This window comes from Lynx rufus, unplaced genomic scaffold, assembly GCF_022079265.1.
Source record: "Lynx rufus isolate CCGP_SWC_20201006 ecotype Redwood Valley unplaced genomic scaffold, mLynRuf1.p SCAF_12, whole genome shotgun sequence".
Classification (NCBI taxonomy): domain Eukaryota; kingdom Metazoa; phylum Chordata; class Mammalia; order Carnivora; family Felidae; genus Lynx; species Lynx rufus.
The window spans coordinates 38633337-38652427 of NW_025814826.1; the positions used below are offsets into that span (position 1 = coordinate 38633337).

A 19091-nucleotide genomic window follows, 5' to 3' on the forward strand; every position below is an offset into this window, starting at 1 on the left:
AAAGCTTGAAAGACTCACCAAAACTACTAGAACTGATAAATGAATTCTATAAGGCCATAGGATACAAAAGCAATATACAGAAGTCCACTCCATTTGTATATATATTAGTAACAAACTAGTAGAAAGAGAAATTAAAACAATCTCAGTTACATGTGCACCGAAAATAACAAAATACCTAGGAATAAACTTAACCAAAGAGGTAAAAGATCTGTACTCTGAAAACTGTAAAACACTGATGAAATTAAAGAAACTAATAAAAGATATTCCATACTCATGGACTAGGAGAACAAATATTGTTAAAATGTGCTCACTACCAAAGCAATCTGCAGATTTAATGTAATCCCTGTCCAAATACCACTAGCATTTTTCACAGAATTCGAACAAATAATACTAAGATCTATATGGAACCACAAAAGATCCCAAATAGCCAAATCAATTTTGAAAAAGAACATAGCTAGAGATATCACAATCCCAGATATCAAGATATACTACAAAGCTTTAGTGATCAAAACAGTATGGTACTGGCACAAAAACACACACAAAGATCAATGGAACAGAACAGAGAGCCCAGAAAGAAACCCACGACTATACGGTCAAATTAACTTCAACTAAGGAGACAAGGATATGCAATGGGAAAAAGATGGTCTCTTTCAACAAGCAGTATTGGGAAAGACTGGCAAGCACATGCAAAAAAAGGAAACTGAGCCACTCTCTTATACCATACACAAAAATAAACTCAAAATGGATTAAGGACCTAAATATGAGACCTGAAACCATAAAAATCCTGGAAGAGAGCACAGGCAGTAATTTCTCTGACATCATCCATAGTAAAATTTTTCTAGATAGGTCCCTGAAGCAAGGGAAACAAAAGCAAAAGTAAACTATTGGCACTACATTGAAATAAAAAGCTTCTGAAAGCAAAGAAAGCAATCAGAGAAGCTGAAAGACAACCTAGTGACTAGGAGAAGACATCTGAACAATGATATATCTGATAAAGGTCTTAGTATACAAAATCTACCAAAAATTTCTCAAACTCAAGACCAAATAGTAGTAGCAGTAGTAGTAATAATAATAGTAATAATTTTTAAACGGGTAAAAGAGGGGCACCTGGGTGGCTCAGTTGGTTAAGCACCTGACTCTTGGTTTCAGCTCAGGTCATAATCTGCTTTGGGATCAAGTGCTGAGTGTGGAGCCTGCTTGGGATTGTCTCTCCCTCTCAGCCCCTCCCCCACCAGCGCAGCACGTATGTACGTGTGCACACACACTCTCAAAATAAGTAAGTAAACATTAAAAAATAAGTAAAAATAAAATACAGATGGCCAACAGAACATGAAATGATGCTTAACATCTCTCATCAAGAAAAATGCAAATAAACAAAAGTAGGTATCACCTCACACCTGTCAGAATGGCTAAAATAAAAAACACAATAAACAACAGGCGTTTGCGAGGATATAAGAACTATGCACTACTGATGGCAATACAAACTGCTGTAGCCACTCTGGAAAACAGTATGATGATTCCTCAAAAAATTAAAAATATAATCACCATTTGATCCAATAATTTACCCAAATATTAAAAAGCTAATTTGAAAAAATATATGCACTCCTTGTTTACTGCAGCATTATTAACAATACCCAAGTTATGGAAACAGCCTAAGTTAAGTAGATAAAGAAAAAATGTAGTACACACACACACACACACACACACACACACACACACAGGAATATTACTCAGCCATAAAAAGGACATCTTGCCATTTGCAACATAACAGTAAGTGAAGTAAATCATTCAGAGAAAGGAAATACCATGATTTCACTCATGTGGAATTTGAGAAAAACAAAGAAAAAAAGAGATAAACCAAAAAACAGACTCTTAACTATACAGAAGTGGTGGCTACCAGAGAGGTGGGTGGGGAGATGGGTGAAATGGGTGAATGGGATTAAGAGTACACTTATTGTGATGGGCACTTAGAAATGTATAGAATTGTTGAGTCAATATATTGTACACCTGAAATTAATATAACCTTGTATGTTAACTACACTGGAGTTTTTTTAAATAATCTACATTTTTGCATTATTTGCCTTTTGAGAAGTTTGATTTTTATCTTAACACTTTCTGTAATCTCAACTGAACTACCTTTGTATTTCTAGTATCCATAACAAACGGTTCTACTAATGAATTAAACACATGCTTTTAAAATTTCATATGAGCCATAAAATTGTCAGGAATTAATCTGTATTGTTTCCCTCTTGTTTGTATTACATAATTTTCGCAGTGGTTTGAATACTTTTTCTTTTTTTTTTTTTTAAGAATACTTTTTTTAATGTTTATTTTTGAGAGACAGAGAGAGAGAGAGAGAGAGAAAGAGAACAAGCGGGAGAGGGGAAGAGACAGAGGGACACACAGAATCTGAAGCAGGCTCCAGGCTCTGAGCTATTAGCAAAGAGCCTGATGCAGGGCTTGAACTCACGAACTGTGAGATCATGACCTGAGACAAAGTCAGACACTTAACCAACTGAGCCACCCAGGCGCCCCTGAATACTTTCATTTTTCTTGTTTGCATGCTTTTCATTACTTGGAAATATTCAAAAAGCCTACCTATTTAATATAATGTTCCTTTCTAAATACAGATGTAACTGCAAAAAACACAGAAGAGTGGGTCTACTAATAAGCAGTACCCTGGAAAGCCAATTCCTAATGATTCCAATGGCTTAATTCAGGAAGAGCTGCCCTTATCCTTAACTCATCCCCTAGGTGTCAGGATTATAGCCACATATTACAGGCCAAAGTGTGGGTTAAATTTGCTCTTCATGGCAGGTTCATCCTCACACACCTGATTTTGGGGATACCAATCAACTATTAAGACAATCTTACAGGTTTTATTAACCAGGAAAGAGACAAAATATTAATGTTTGTGTTATTTTTAATCTCTTCTCATTTGAATGCATGTTTGCTTAAATCTCCATAAATAACGAGAAATATATCCTTAATTCTTGTGTGAAATTCTCAGAAAACATCTTTTCTAAAAGATGCATAGTTTAACATTAAAAACAGATATGTAGCTATTTTACCAATCAACATTCCCAAATTTCTTGCAATGATTTACTAGTCATTTTTCTGGATACTCCAGATTTGTCCACTATTGTTGTGTCTCAATCACTGCATGAGATAGATTGTAATTGTCAGTATCACAAATAAATAAGCCTTTTCTAAAATGTAATGATTGCACAAAAGTACTTCCCAAAAGGTACCTCTCAAGAATCACTGCCCTGAGAGGATTAAATAAACAATTCACCACAGCAGAGGGAGATTAATCAGTTTAATCTCTGGTAAGAGAAAGCTACCAAATAAAACTTGAGAAGAACTTGATAAAAGACATTAACATACTTAAATCAGAATGGGGGGTGGGGGTAGGAGCACAGTGGGAAGTACTGATCTGAAATGGAATCAAGAAAAGAGAAATAAAAAAGCAAATCTAGGAAATGCCCATCCAAATGTTGAGAGTAACATATGTCAAAAATGTTCATCATCTGGTCCCAGTGCAATAGTCCTATTGTGAAGATAGATATACTAGGCCAGCTTAACCTGATGGTGCCATTAACAGTCCACCCACATAATTAAACTTTGCATTCTGATTCTAAGTACTCATAAAGCAATCTTATGTTTATTACACAGCTTCCTATGTGTTAAATCTATAGGGTGAGAACTCTTACCACTTACACTTCTCATTATAAATTACTGATGGTATTCTGGTTTTACACATCAGTCTTTCTGAGGATGGTTCAGCTTCTATCTTCATAAATCTACCTTTAAGACACTACCAAGTAAAGCTGCTGAGCTTTCTATGCTAAAAGCCAGAACAAGTATTACACCCTTGTAGAATCTTATTTTAGTTTACAGTTATTTTGGGCTTTGTCTTTTTAATCTTTTGCATTAGTCTTTTACTTAATTCAACATACAGACTATGATTTATATAACTTTCCAGATTATAAACAATTTATCAAGGCATCTAACAAACAGCAAATAATACTCAAATACAATTATAATTTTAAAACTATATATATAATTTTAATAATGAATTTCCCACAAATATGATTTCTTTAAGGTATAACAGCTAAGAATGAGGCTATTATGAACACATTAGTGAATAACGTAAATCTAGAAGGCATGCTTAAATACTATAAAATACTATAAAATATCTCAAATAGAAAAATAAATACAATGTTATAAAAAATAAATTTTCACCTCTTGTCATTTATATTTATTTTTTAAATTTTTTTTTTTTTCAACGTTTATTTATTTTTGGGACAGAGAGAGACAGAGCATGAACGGGGGAGGGGCAGAGAGAGAGGGAGACACAGAATCGGAAACAGGCTCCAGGCTCTGAGCCATCAGCCCAGAGCCCGACGCGGGGCTCGAACTCACGGACCGCGAGATCGTGACCTGGCTGAAGTCGGAGGCTTAACCGACTGCGCCACCCAGGCGCCCCTTGTCATTTATATTTAAAATGGGATGCAGGCAAAGATCAAAAATTGTTTTTTACCTAATGCCATGTAGGTTTTTTTTTTTCTTTTTTTCAAGGAAAGAAAAACATAATTTCCTGTTTCAAAAACTCCTCTGCCCATGTTTAGTTTTAACATACTGGGTCACCATGTCATTTATACTGACTAAATACATTAATATTCAATTTACATTGCAATGCAAAATAAAACAGGTCTATTTCTGTTAAAAGTACTTTTTACCAAATCCAGGGAAACATTTAGCATCTAATGCAGAGAACAGAATATACACCATTTAAAATTGGCTCCCTAATTTTCCATAAAAATAATTACTGGCATTTCTCAGTTCGCTGAATATTATTTATCTGTATTACCATTAACAACTTAATTTCTCTTAAATTCAAAGTGCTACTGATTACGGTAACAATTTCACTGAGGAGGTCAAATATATTAGTCTGAAAAATCTTACTAAAATGAGTATTTGAAGTATACTTATTAATTAAAGTCACATTTATTAATGGGACTCAGTTTAGATTATCTCATCAATTTATCCAAATATATTGCCACAGATATTATTTTCAAGACTGAAAATTACAAAAATTAAAAACAGGTTGCTCAATCTTCACTGACGTTTTGTATCAGAAGGGTATTACACCAACTATTTCTAAGGTATACTTTTATAAATTAAAATAAATATGCATTTTAGAGAAAAATGTTAAAATCTGGTAATTTGACAGACAATAATAAACAAAAATCAAGTGAAATAGAACTACATCTTCATTTAGGGTAAGATATAACAAAACCTATGGCTCAAGTGTTTATATCAAGTTTAGCTAACAAGATAGTCAATATATGGCATACCATGAAACAAATGCTAAAGTGTTATTGCAATCTTGGGCTATATTTATATAAGCACATGTACAGGTCAAGAAGCTAATATTGCCCCAGTAACCTATAAAATTTAAGTAACAAACCTAGAATTCTGAAGATTCATATTTTAAGAAGGCTATGGATAAACTGGCATTGTTATCTAAGAAAGGCAACCAAAATACTAAAGAGTCTGAAAAATTAAATATTGATAAAACCATAGATATTTAGCCTGAAAGAAGAGATAAGGAAAAATTATCTTCAAATATCTGAAGTGTTTTCACAAAGCAGTCTTGTTTTCCGGTGTTCTAAGCAAATAAGAAGATTCAAAGGCACCTAAGCTCAAATGGAAAACTAAATTTAAAAAAATGATATAGCTAACAATGTTCATAAAGCAGTAAATTTCTCATCACCAAAAGCTGGATAATGGAGCAATGATGATATAAAGGATTCTAGGATGTATATATTTCTTCTAGTAATTTGGCATGGAGCCCTAATTCTAAAGCTTTAATTAATATATTAATTACCTGGGATCTTGTTAAGATGCAGATTCTGATTTAGTTTTTCTAGGGCGAGGCTTAAGATTCTACATGATGCCTATGCTGCTGGCCCAGGAAGCACACTAAACAGCACTTCAATGATCTTAAAGTATACTTTTTTCAAAAAATTTAGAGTTACGTGTAAACTTTAACAATAAAGTTTCCCTACCACATGAAGGGAAAAAAGGTTGACAACAAATTCAAATGTTAGAAGTACATTTTTAAGTTTAAAAAAAAATCCATATTATTTCATGTGACTAAAACCAAATTATATAGTAAAATAACTTACTGTGGCTGGTAAAGGAAGAGATCAATAATATTATCACGCCCTTTGGGGTGGTTGAAGAAAACAAAAAGAGACCAGTGGATGAGCCATGTTCGCTGCTGAAGAGACTGAAGTGGGGAACTCACAGACTATAGAGTTAAAAAATAAGTACATAGGAAATATTAATATGAGAAAGAGGCAAGAGAATAAAAGAATAAACACTGATCTCAGAATTTTAGTTAAAAATGAGAACCTTCTGAGGCATACCCTAGAGCCCTTATGATCAAAGTCCTAACCCCTGGACCCTCTACCATCTGCACAAATCTCGACATTAGAAATTATCTCCCTGTTCTGACAGATAAATTCAATAATTCTGCTAAGCCAGAAGCTGTAAATTATACCCATTTCAGAAAACATTTTAAAAGCAGACTGAACTAAATACTCCATAATAAGTGCTTTTATCAGAAATAATTATAGATGAAAACTGTCTTATTGAGGACTTATTACTGAGGTGGCACTAATAGTATTACGCCATTTTCACCGTACAAATAAAAAAGGCACAGTAGCTGTAAGAGAAATGAAAACAGTTCTTTTCTCTAAGAGCCAAAGAAGTTTGATAGTTTCTCTCAAGGAGATTCAGTGAAACTAGTCAATCCACTAACCCACTGTGATTTGTATGTCAAGTCAACAAAAGCTAATCTGAACAGTTTCCTTCATCTCCCCACCCTTCTGTTTTTTAAAGTACACAGTGTTTTCCTCATCAGAAAGTATGAAGGTCACACAGAAATTTCAGAGAATCACCATGGAAAAATGTAACTCACATTATTATCTATGGTCTCTTTTAACCGTGTAAGGTCTTCCATAGCTGCATCCCAGTTCTGCATTAAGATCTCAGAGGCCAGTTTCCCCCAGAGTGAACTCAAAGCGTTTCTATCGGTTGCTGGAACCTGTTTAGGCAATCATAATTAATTATATTCTGAATACTCTGGAAAAAAAAGATGCTGTACATTTTATACTTTACATATCTATCTTGCCTACTAAAAGACCTGTAGCTTTCTACCCCAAACTGTAATTATCAAAGTTCTTATTGGTTCACATTGGCTAAACTGATTCAAACAGCTTCCATTTAACTTAATTTACAAAAAAACCTCAGCCATTTGATATTCAGTCTAAATCAGAAAGAGTGATTTAAAACTAGGACACAGCACCAGTGTTTCAGTTTAACCCATTTTTGGTAATTTATACACTAATCAAATTTTAGGCACCTAAAACTTTGGAAACCAGTTAGATTCAAAGGATATCTGTTGTTAAAATCACTGGAATAAATGTGCGGCAAATCCAGACTTACGAATTTTATTCACAATTTAGAAAAATTATTTTTAGAAAAAAATATCCAAATTATGACACAAATGAAAAGGGTCAGAAAGAGACAGAGGGAAAAGCAGGTCTACTGGATAATAATAATAATCAAAGGTATACATACTGAGCAATAAATGTTAATTTTCATATATAATCCTAATAAAAACAGTATAAAGGTAAATATTTTCCATTTTAATTAAAGAGGGGAACCTGACACATGGGAGACCGTAATTCCCCCAAAATTAAACTTTTTTTTTAAGTTTATTTGAGAGAGAGAGTGTGGACGCAAGCAGGGAGGAGCAGAGAGGGAGAGACAGAATCCCAAGCAAGCTCTATGCTGGTCAGTGCGGAGGCAGGCGCGGGCTCTATCTCACAAACTGCAAGATCATGACTTGAGCCGAAACCAAGAGCCTGAAGCTTAACCGACTAAACCACCTAGGCATCCCCAAAGTTATACTTCTAATCATGAAAGATATAAATTTATACCACAATCTAAACCTACAAAAAGGGTAGAGCACCCTACCTCTTCTTGTCACCGATGGAAAAGAGTCACAAGGCCAAAACACCTATTAAGGACTTTGACAGCAGTAATTAACTCAAATATACTGAATAACATTCAGCAAACTCTAATAACAGACACTAAATTCATAAATTAAATTTTGAAACATATCCATGAAACCACTGATTCTTCTTATTATCATTAGAATATAGGTCCACAAAAAAACATACCACATGTACTTGAATATTCTGGCAATTTTATTTTTAAGATAACTGGAGTAATCCAAATGATCATCAACAAATAAATTCTAGTATAGTCATAGAATGGAATACTATGCACCAATAAAAAGAATCAAACTTTTTTTATTATTTATTTACTTATTTTTAGACAGAGAGACAAAGAGACACAGAGAGAGAGAGAGCACGTGCGTGTGAGTTGGGGAGAGAAGCAGATGGAAAAAAATCTTAAGTAGGCACCACACCCACCACAGAACCCAATGTGTGGCTAGATCCTGGGACAATAACCTGAGCTGAAATCAAGAGTCAGATGTTCAACTGACTGAGCCTCCCAGGTGCATCAAGAATCAACTCTGATGCACACAGTAACAGAAATGAAACTTAAAAACTTGCTGGTCAAAGCGAGCCAGGCACAAGTTTACATATTTCATCCCACTTACATACAATTCTAGAACAAACAAAACTAATCTATAGGGATGGACAACAGATCAGTGGATAAAATCAGGGTGAGGTGTGACTACAAGGGGGCATAATGGGTCTTTCTGCATTAACAGAAATATTCTTTATCTTAATACGGTGATAGTTGTACAAGTATATGCATTTGTCAAAACTCAGTGAAATTTAAAAATTGATTTACAGAAATCCATAAAATCACTGTTCAAATTATAAAGGATGAAATGTTTGATCCTTACTTTAAAATCTGAGGAATATTTTATCAAATTTAAGACGCCATCAATCTTAAGATACACTATTATTTATGTTTCCAAAACACAACCAATTTAAGACACAACCCAGTTTGGTATTAAAATGTGATAATCTATGTATCTGAAAATCAATATGAAACAGATAACTTTTTAAAAAATGTTTATTTTTGAGAGACAGAGAGCATGCAAGGGAGCAGGGGAGGGGCAGAAAGAGAGGGAGACTGAGAATCCTAAGCAGATTCCATGCTGTCAGTGCAGAGCCTGACACAGTGCAGAGCCTGAAACTCATGAACTAAAAACTGAGATCATGACCTGAGCCGAAATCAAGAGTCAGACACTTAACCAACTGAGCCACCCAGGTGCCCCAAACATCTTTTACACCAACATTATCAAACAGAGCACATCAGACCCAAAACATCACCTAAGATCCTAAAGCTTCCAAAAGTCATCATTACTTAAGCTTTCTTAAGTCAAGGAAAAGTACCTTTAAACCAAATGGCATGTACTTACAGGAGATAAATTTAAAATTCTGAGTGAAAACAACAAAAAACCATGCTAGTAAAACATGATCACAAATAGTTCTAGCATCTTAAAATCACTTTTATTTCAAATAGCTGCTGGATGAAGGGAGGGTTATATTTTAGAGTCAGAGGCCACAGAGAAGGCAGATTTTCACAAAATAATTAAAATACAGTGTTAATACCTTTTATTAATTTTTTAAAATAACTTTTAAAACAAAAACGTTCAAAAATTCCTACTAAATCTGCTCTACCATTTCATTCCAAATTAATGCATTTCTGAGTACAACCATATAGGGTGCATGTAAACACTGCTTGATGTATTCTAAAAACCACGAAACTTTTTAAAAATAAAGGTAGATTCCGAGGTCACACTGCTTTAATTTACACAACACTGACCTACAATAGGTCACCTGGAGAGTCAAATTCTAATCTCAGATCATAGTTACAATGGTTCTTTCACATCTTATGTTTCCCTAACTATAGATTTAAAAGAATACCCAACCACCAGACAAGAATTTAGAAATGAAAAAAAGAAGGCTATTACAAAAAAATAAAAGTAAATAACTAACATGTAAAACACTGACATTATTCATCCCAAATCAAAACCAGGATTTTTAATCTTTGCTATTAACAAGATTTCACATATACATAGATTTTATATATGCCTATCCAAACAAAAGAAAAGGAGAAGTAAAATTATCCATTTTTTAAAACTTAGCTTTGTTAGCCTCTATCAATATGCCAACAGAAAGTAACCAACTCCCAGCTACTCAAATGTCTTGTCACACATATGGGACATGAATTTAAAAATAAATTTCACCTAATTTCTAAGCACTATCTAATCACTCTAGTTTAACTGCTCTTAACGTAAAACATTGATTTTGTGCTCAAATCATGGTAATCAATCACCTAACAAATGTCATTTGAGTTCCAACACAAGACCTGTTAGGTAATGCAAAGGTTTAAAATTGAGTTTTTTTTTAAGTTAGGAAACTAACTTAGATCTTCACATTTAAAAAAAAAAAAAGGTAAGTATAAAAACTTCACGAGCATTTGTAGAAATTGTCAGACTAATTACAAAATATTACTACATATAATATACTATTAAGACTAGAATGCTATATTTGTTAGGATAAAAGCTTTTTGTAACAGCATAGAAAGTTTTTTAATCCCCCAAAGATTCATGCGTACTACTCTGGCTCAAGTCCATGTCATTACAGTTGGCTCTTCATACCGACCTGCTTTCAAGGATGGATATGCTAGAAGAGTTTCAATATCTGGATTTCCAGCAGTTACCTTAAGTTTCCATGTCTTAGCAAAATGGCACATTCACTCACTGACCAGCAACAATAAATTTACTGTGCTAGAACTCTAACATGACACTAAATCTTCATTCTCAAAATTCACTCCCAGCATTAACAAATGATATGAATAACCAACTCTTTTCATGTACCTGTAATCATATCAGGCTTCTGATTTTACAATCCTGGTCTAAGCTGTTTACATTTCCAAAGTAATCAACTTTTGCTCTCCTAAATCCTTCATAATATTCAAAGTAAAACTGATGGAATTTTCTGATAAGCCACTACAAGTTTAGCATCACTGATTACCTTCAATGCACTTGCAAGCTAACCACAGCTAATCTGCAAATTAAGAATATTCACAAACGGGAGCAAGAGAAAAATAATTTTTTTTCAAATCAAACTTGGAAATAAACTGAAAATCTTTATTTCTTTGAAAGATGGTAGTTTTAAAAAATGAAATTCTCTAAGTACTTTTTTTAAGTGTAGGAATTATTTGAATTAATAACATATCAATCTCTTCCCTTTCCCTGCTCCCCCCCAAAAGAAAATTTAATTTCCTGGAAAACAACCAAAGATAGCAGCCCTACATCTTTTCTTTGTGACATATGCGGCTAAAAAAAAAAAAGAAAGGCACCAGAAAACAGAGACAGAAGAAACAGACTCTTCAAAGGTTAGAAAACAGTCAAGTCCCTGTCTTAAGAGATCATTTCCCAACATCTAGGATTAACTAGAGAAATCAGAGACTTAGGTACTTGCTTATTAACCCAGGGTGAGTAACAAATTGTAATTCTTCAAATGAGAAGTTAGTTAAAAACAAGGGCATTTTGATAACTCCACAAGGCATTTATTAATACAATTACCTACACAGAAGGCAAAATGAGAAAGAGATCTTTTCATTTCAAATGCTGATTTTTTTCTGTGGCTTCATGGAACTCTCCTTCCTCCCAAATAAAAGCCCTAAATCTAGGGGCACCTGGGTGGCTCAGTTGGTTAAGAGTCCAACTCTTGATTTCAGCTCAGGTAATGGTCTCATGGTTCCTCAAGTCGCACATCAGGCTATGGGTTCTGTGCTAAGAGCATGGAGCATGCGTGGGAACATGCGTGGGATTCTCTCTCACTCTGCCCCTCCCCGATCCCTGTCTCTCTCAAAATAAACATTGAAAAATTTTTAAAAAGGCAGTAATCTAGGAACATGTCAAATAGCCAAATGAAAATAACAAACAGGATTCTTTATGGTTAGAAATTTGCTCTAATAATACCATTTAAACTCACCTACCTCCTACATTAAACACACTCACTCACTCTCTCTCTCTCTCTCTCTCACACACACACACACACACACACACACACAGAGTTTCATATTCTAAACTCAGCTGAGTACAGAAGTAAATGGAAAAAAGTTACTATTAAGGTGTAATTTTTTTTCAAATATCCTAAGAATTCCATAGTGTTTAAAACAAACTCAAGGGAGATATACAGCATAAAATAATGAATTAAAGTTAGGAATAATGGATTTATGCAATAAATATTTATTAAGTACCCACAATGTGCTGCTCACTGTGCTGCACAGTAACATAACAAATTGATTATAAGATAGAATTTTGCTGATGTTAAAATCATACAATTATACATAAAATAACAAATTAGTGGCTCCTACTTTTGGATTTCAAGGACAAGTTAAATCTTTCTTCAAATTTTGAGGTCCTGATATAAGCTTTCCTATTTCTATTTGTTCTTTGTTAGGAAAAGTTTTATTTTTTCCTTTCCCCAAGAATTCTTGAAAAGTTAATGTACAGACTCAAATCTATAGACATGTTTTGACAAAGCAAGTAAAACCTACAAAATCTGAAAGAAAAAAAATTACTTACCAACACTCTAAAGAAGTAAAGATATTCTGCTGCTCCAGAGTAATTCCCACATTCATACTGGAATTTTGCATATCTGTAGAGTGTATCTAAATATTCCTGCCTAAACTAAAGAAAGAAAAGAAAAAGCATCAGTTCTATTTCTAACTTTGAGTTTTAAAATTCAAACCATTCACTCCTTTAAATGTCCCTAGAAGTCAATTCTCTGTATGCCAAGTGTCACAAAAAACAAAAACAAAATCCATGATCAGAAATACATATGACTCTTAAAACATATGTTAGGAATTGGTGGATTTAGCATTCACAATTCTGGTCTCAAAGAGTTACAAATTCTACAATACCTAATTTGTTGCAATCCAAATCTGAATTGCAGTGGAAGGTCTCCCACCTGGTTAATGAGCTTAGATAACTACCAAATATATGCATCCCTATACAGTCTTGTGATTCTGTACAAATAATATGTACAGTAAACTTCAATGCTCTGTGAAAACTGGCCTCCAAATGACACGAAATATTAACATTAGCTATGCAAGCAAAGTGAAAGTGAAGAAATCTAAGAGAAGGACTCCGAACTAGAACATTATCAAATACACCAAACATTCTATATGGAAACCAGAAAGAATAATTTGCACAGTGGTCAGCATACCTCCTGCTAAAGTAATTGTTAAATGAGAGATAAAACTTGAACGCAAGTTAAAGAATTAATTATATGTAAATCCTTATGGTTTGAGTTAACACAAGGGAAGGGAGACTGGGAGATGACTAGAAAAGCCTACAATAAAATTCCCTTATTGGGTATTTATGAAGACCTTGATAATGTCAAGAGCTACTATATTCCACAAGGCAGCCAAAGTATTACTTAATTCTGCTCAAAGCATTTCTTTTTTTTAAAAATTTTTTTTCAACGTTTTTTATTTATTTTTGGGACAGAGAGAGACAGAGCATGAACGGGGGAGGGGCAGAGAGAGAGGGAGACACAGAATCAGAAACAGGCTCCAGGCTCTGAGCCATCAGCCCAGAGCCTGACGCGGGGCTCGAACCCACGGACCGCGAGATCGTGACCTGGCTGAAGTCGGACGCTTAACCGACTGCGCCACCCAGGCGCCCCTGCTCAAAGCATTTCTAATTCAAATTTAGTTCTATCTTTATTTGTTAATCCATCAAAAATAAATGGTACCTATTACTTGAGTATTCTAGGAAAAATAAAAAGTTTTGAGAATTTCTATGATTTAAGGTAAGTTTAAGTGGGGCGCCTGAGTAGCTCAGTCAGTTAAGCATCTGACCCTTAATTCCTGATATTGGCTCAGGTCATGATCTCAGGGTCATGAGTTCCAGCCCCATGTTGGGCTCCATGATGACCTGAGTGTGGTATCTGCTTAGGATTCTCTCTCCTTACCTCTCTGCCCCACCTCACTCACGCGCACACTTGCGCTCACACTCTCACTCAAAATAATATTTATAAAAAAATAAAGGTAAGTATAAGCATCTCATTTTCTTATCAGCACCAATTTTAAAAACTGATGTTTTGAAAACATATCATATATTTAATAAGTCAATCTGGAAATTGTATTCTTGTTAAGCCACAAACCTGTCTTTACAGCACTATTCTTTAATTAACCTTATTGAAACAGGACAACTAAAGAAATTTTTTTTAAGTGTTATTTATTTATTTATTTTGAGAGAGATAGAGAGAGAGAGAAAGAATCCCAAGTAGGCTCCCCCTTGTCAGCAGGGAGTCCGACACAGGGCTCAAACCCCCGAACCACTGAGATCATGACCTGAGCTGAAACCAAGAGTTGGACACTTAACCGACTAAACCACCCAGGTGCCCTAAAGAAATTTTTTTTTTTTTAAAGATAATAAAGAGCCCCTTTATGGACCAATATATCACTTAAATATGTTTTGTCAGATTTGTGGAATCATTGCCAACATGAATACAACTGCCATCAAATGCATTCTTAACAATGATTTAAAGTAGAATGAATTATAAATGGGAAAATTAGAAAATTTTTAAAATACCACTTACACCATGCTTGTCCGCTAGGTAGTCAAACAGCATCCGACCATCTCTAAATTAGAAACAAAAATTACTGATTTGATAGGCCACAGAAAACAAAATGAGCATATCCAAACATTCCTATTACCCACATAAAGCCATCTAAATATCTTAATACTTAAACACTAGAAACAAAGTAAGTCTTCCAGAATCAAATAAACAGAACATTACAAGATTAATCAATTATGCTTAACTTATATATCTATGCTACACACCCTGTATAATTATTATCCAACTAGTGTCAATCCAATTTAACTTTTCTTAAATTAGCTTTGCATAACTAAGATGTTGCCAGGCGGGTAAAAGACAAAATGATGACAAAGACACCAAGGAACAAGTGATAGATGGCACAGTGACCCACTTTCTGCGCATTTTCAAAACAGGAAACATTTTCTTATGCTTACCACAAGAGGGAATGCTGTGGAATGCTTTTCTGGAACATAATTTTACTTGAGATTTAATGGGGAAGGAATATAATATCATCACCAAAATCAACATGGGTATATTATAATACTGAATATGAAACATGTATAACTTTTTAACATAAGATTTCAAAAAAAGCTTAACATTTCTTGTGGATCATAGTGAATAACTTGTGTTATACTCCTTGTACCTTTTAGTATGTAATCACTGTCCTTTGGTTGATTGGGTATTTCTGGGAAAGTATGAGAAATACAATATGTTGAACAAAATTTAAAAACAAATTGGCAGGAAGAGGTTATTACTTTGAAAATAAGTAGTTTAATCACAAGTTTTTAAAACAATTCCATTCTTTCATTTATCTCAATGCCATGCCTATTAAACTGCAAGGAGTGCTAATATTTGGTGAATAAATCTATATTCATCTTATTCAACCCAAATCTCATTACTTCCTCGTATTTAAGTGACTAGAATAAATTCAGAATTTAAATTCTAAATTTTTGATTGTCCCCTAACAGCTGGATTATTTCAGCTGTTCCTTTGTGGGCATTTACATGTGACCTGAAGGTCTAAATCATTATAAGTGTATACATGTAGTGTGTGAGTGTATATATACATACATATATATACATATGCGTATGTATATATATATATACACACGTGTATATATATACATATATACACACACACACAGATGGCTTTATCTTACTAAGCAATCATATATATCTTATGTATAGCTATCTGTGTGTGTGTGTATGTAATCTGTGTATATATATATGTAGTATAACACAGTGTATGTTAGTAATATAGCAGGCTACACTGTAATATGGTATATGGGCTCCTGGGTGATGTGCCAATTCTTGATTTCGGCTCAGGTCATGATCTCACCATGCGTGAGTTTGAGCTTCCGTGTCAGGCCCTGCGCTGACAGCTCAGAGCCCACTTGGGATTCTCTCTTTATTGGAGGGTAGGGTACTGTCTAATGCATTGTAGGATATTTAGCAGCATTCCTGGCCTCTCCTTGCTAGGTGCCAGCAGCACCCCTCCAATTGTGACAATGAAAGATGTCACCAGACATTGCCAAATGTCCCCTAGGAAGAGGGGAGGAAGGCAGAACTGCTGTAGCATGATCAGATTTGGGGAACTGGTAAAGAAGTTAAAAAAAAAAAATTAGTATTAATATTAATTAAGGAATTCCTGGTCCATACACAATAAGGATAAATGAAAATAAACAGATAAAGTTATCAATTAAACCCTGAACTTTTATGATGGGATATTAAATAAAATTTGAATTAACATTTGTATTAATCCAGAAAAGAATTTTTAGAATTCAAATTAAGGGGGGTTACCTGGTTGACTGCATCTGCCTTGTAGTTTCTGGATCTTCAAACATCTTCACAATTGGTTCCGTTTCTGCCTGAAGCTGTTTAAGTTGTGCAACAACTGTGGTTCTTTTTTCTCTCAAAGCTAATTAAAAATGCAAAGGAGTACTATAATGTTCAACTATACTGCTCACCATGAGAGTATCTCTGGAAAAATTTCAATTTATTTCAGTTGTACATAGATTTATTTGCCCCTAGTATATTCACATGCCAGGAACCACCAACCCGGTAAGTCTCGCAAATCCATTTTTTTTTTCTTTCTAGCAATGCGGAAGCACATAAAGAAGTCCTCTTCTTATTCTTAAGGAAAACTGAGGAATACACAAATACAGCTGGGGGAGGGGGGTGGCTGCTGAGAAATTACCTAATTCCACATTTCAAATACTTTACTCCTAGTGTTTCATTTGTTCTCAATGAATTTTCTCAGATGAGTATTATCCCGGAGTTCCTGAACAGAGACTCAGAGTGGTTTACACATTACTATAGATTTTCAATTAGGTTGAATGGATTTTAAATCCAACCAATAATCTCTCTTTTCACTATAAACCTACTTTTGTAATCTATCAAACCCAATTCTAGTTTCTTTTTACTCCATTATGAAGAGCCACAGAAAACTTGAACATAACCTACCCTGCAGGCATGCTTTAAACTTTTACTCTGAAATAGTTAACTTTTGGGGCGCCTGGGTGGCTTTGGCTCAGCTCAGATTATGATCTTGCAGTTTGTAGGTTAGAGCCCCGCTTCGAGCTCTGTGCTGGAAGCTCGGAGCCTGGAGCCTGCTTCGGGGATTGTGTCTCCCTCTCTCTCTGCCCCTCCCCCGCGCGCGCACTTTCTCTCTCTCTCTCAAAAATAAACAATAAAAAATTTTTTTAAAAAGTTAACTTTTTCATCACAAACTAAAATTTAAAGAGCTACTGTCATTTACTGTAATATAAGTAAAAAATGTGATTATGTTTAGTATAATAATTTCTGTGTTACACATTAAAAAGTATTACTAGAACAATGTTTCTCAAACATAGAAGGGGATATGTGCTTAAATTATGGAAAATGTCAATTTAAACTAAATAAATTGTATTTATGTACTGAAAGCATTCTTAGAATCTTTTAAAATACCATGCTCACAGAAGAAATAATACAGCATTTTTCAAACTTACGGGGAAACATTTTTTTTTAAAGGAACATCTTACCATAGGAAACATGTGGAAAACACCATACCACAGCAGTTCTCCAATTTGAGTGCTGGGCCTCAGCCAACACTTTGTGATTAAGTAGATCTGGGGTATGACCTCAAAATTTGCATTTCTAACAAGCTCTCCCAGGTGAACTGACAATGCTGGGACTGGGGACATTATTTATGAGAACCGTGACTATACCCAGATGCCTCAAGATGGAAAAAAAACAAAAAAAAATCTCTAAGGCACACAGATCCTAACTGAAAAAGTTACTAGCAAACCAAAAACAGCCACATTCTCAGATAATTCCAAGGAGACAATTCATTCATAAGCACAATTTTGATGATACATACTATAAACTGAAAATATTTAAAGACCATGTTTTAAAGTAGTCTCACTTTTTGTGGTGAGAAAATAATATACTTTAGATGACATGTAACCTTCACATTACCTTTCATCCAAAGAACTTTTAAGCCATAATAACCTCAAATAGCATTAAAGGCTCTTGGCTAAAAGCTCTTTTATAAATCACAAAACTTTAACACACATATCCTCAGTTCACAAGACAAGCTGTAGTTCCAAATGACAAAACTTACCATGTGGAATATCATCAGAATAAAGATTTTTGTATACATCCATAGCAAAGTCTACCATGTTGGTATCACTAAGAAGATCCAATTTCCCTTGTAATAATTCTTTTTCATTATAGATCTGCAAGAGAAAATTACTTTCTAATGACTATGTTTAAGTTCCCACAAATAAACTAATAAATATCCACACCAACTCTACTGATAAGCATATATAGTGGTTTCCTTGCCACATCAGGAATCAACTCAGATTTTTTACCTTCTTAGTTATCTCTCACATCCACATGATGCCTACCCATCTCTCCTTGAGGTGGGTTCTCCTCTACCCCCACATATTTTTTTGCTAAATCATTTGAATCCTTCATAATCCTTACCCATCCATACCACTAAAACAGAACTAGCACCCATTCTCTAGGTCAGCCATGTCATATCAGGTTTTTGCTTTGCAAGGAATTCAAGAAACAATTTAACCCATACTACAGGGATCAAACAGACACACAAGCAAACTCACATAAATGTGAAGTTTAGTGCAATGAGCAACATGTAAGGATCCTATACAACAGTATTCAAGGAGACAGTAATCAAAATTAAAAAAAAAATTTTTTTTAAGTAAACAGTCATCAAGATAAGGCTTCAGCAAAAGATCTGCATACTAAATTTAATTTTGTCAAGGAAAGAAAAAACACAAGAAGATTCCACATTTCACTGCCTGTGAAAAGATGAAGGTGATCAAATGGTACAGCTATGAGATCAAAACTGAAACTTCCAAACTATATATAAGGAACTCCTACAGAATATAAGAAAAATAATTGAAAA

The 19091-nt window shown here is 34.3% G+C and overlaps 1 protein-coding gene across 1 annotated transcript in view; it reads right to left on the bottom strand.

Annotated features, from left to right (window-relative positions):
- The window catches only part of EIF3E (eukaryotic translation initiation factor 3 subunit E), a 54209-nt gene that overhangs the window by 31590 nt on the left and 3528 nt on the right, over window positions 1–19091 (bottom strand). Inside the window, exons 2-7 of the mRNA XM_047074110.1 lie at window positions 18285–18399; window positions 16484–16601; window positions 14685–14727; window positions 12662–12766; window positions 6992–7117; window positions 6195–6319 (exon numbers count right to left, since the gene is read on the bottom strand). Of these exons, the coding sequence (XP_046930066.1) occupies window positions 6195–6319; window positions 6992–7117; window positions 12662–12766; window positions 14685–14727; window positions 16484–16601; window positions 18285–18399 (632 nt within the window). The remainder of the gene's footprint in view (window positions 1–6194; window positions 6320–6991; window positions 7118–12661; window positions 12767–14684; window positions 14728–16483; window positions 16602–18284; window positions 18400–19091) is intronic.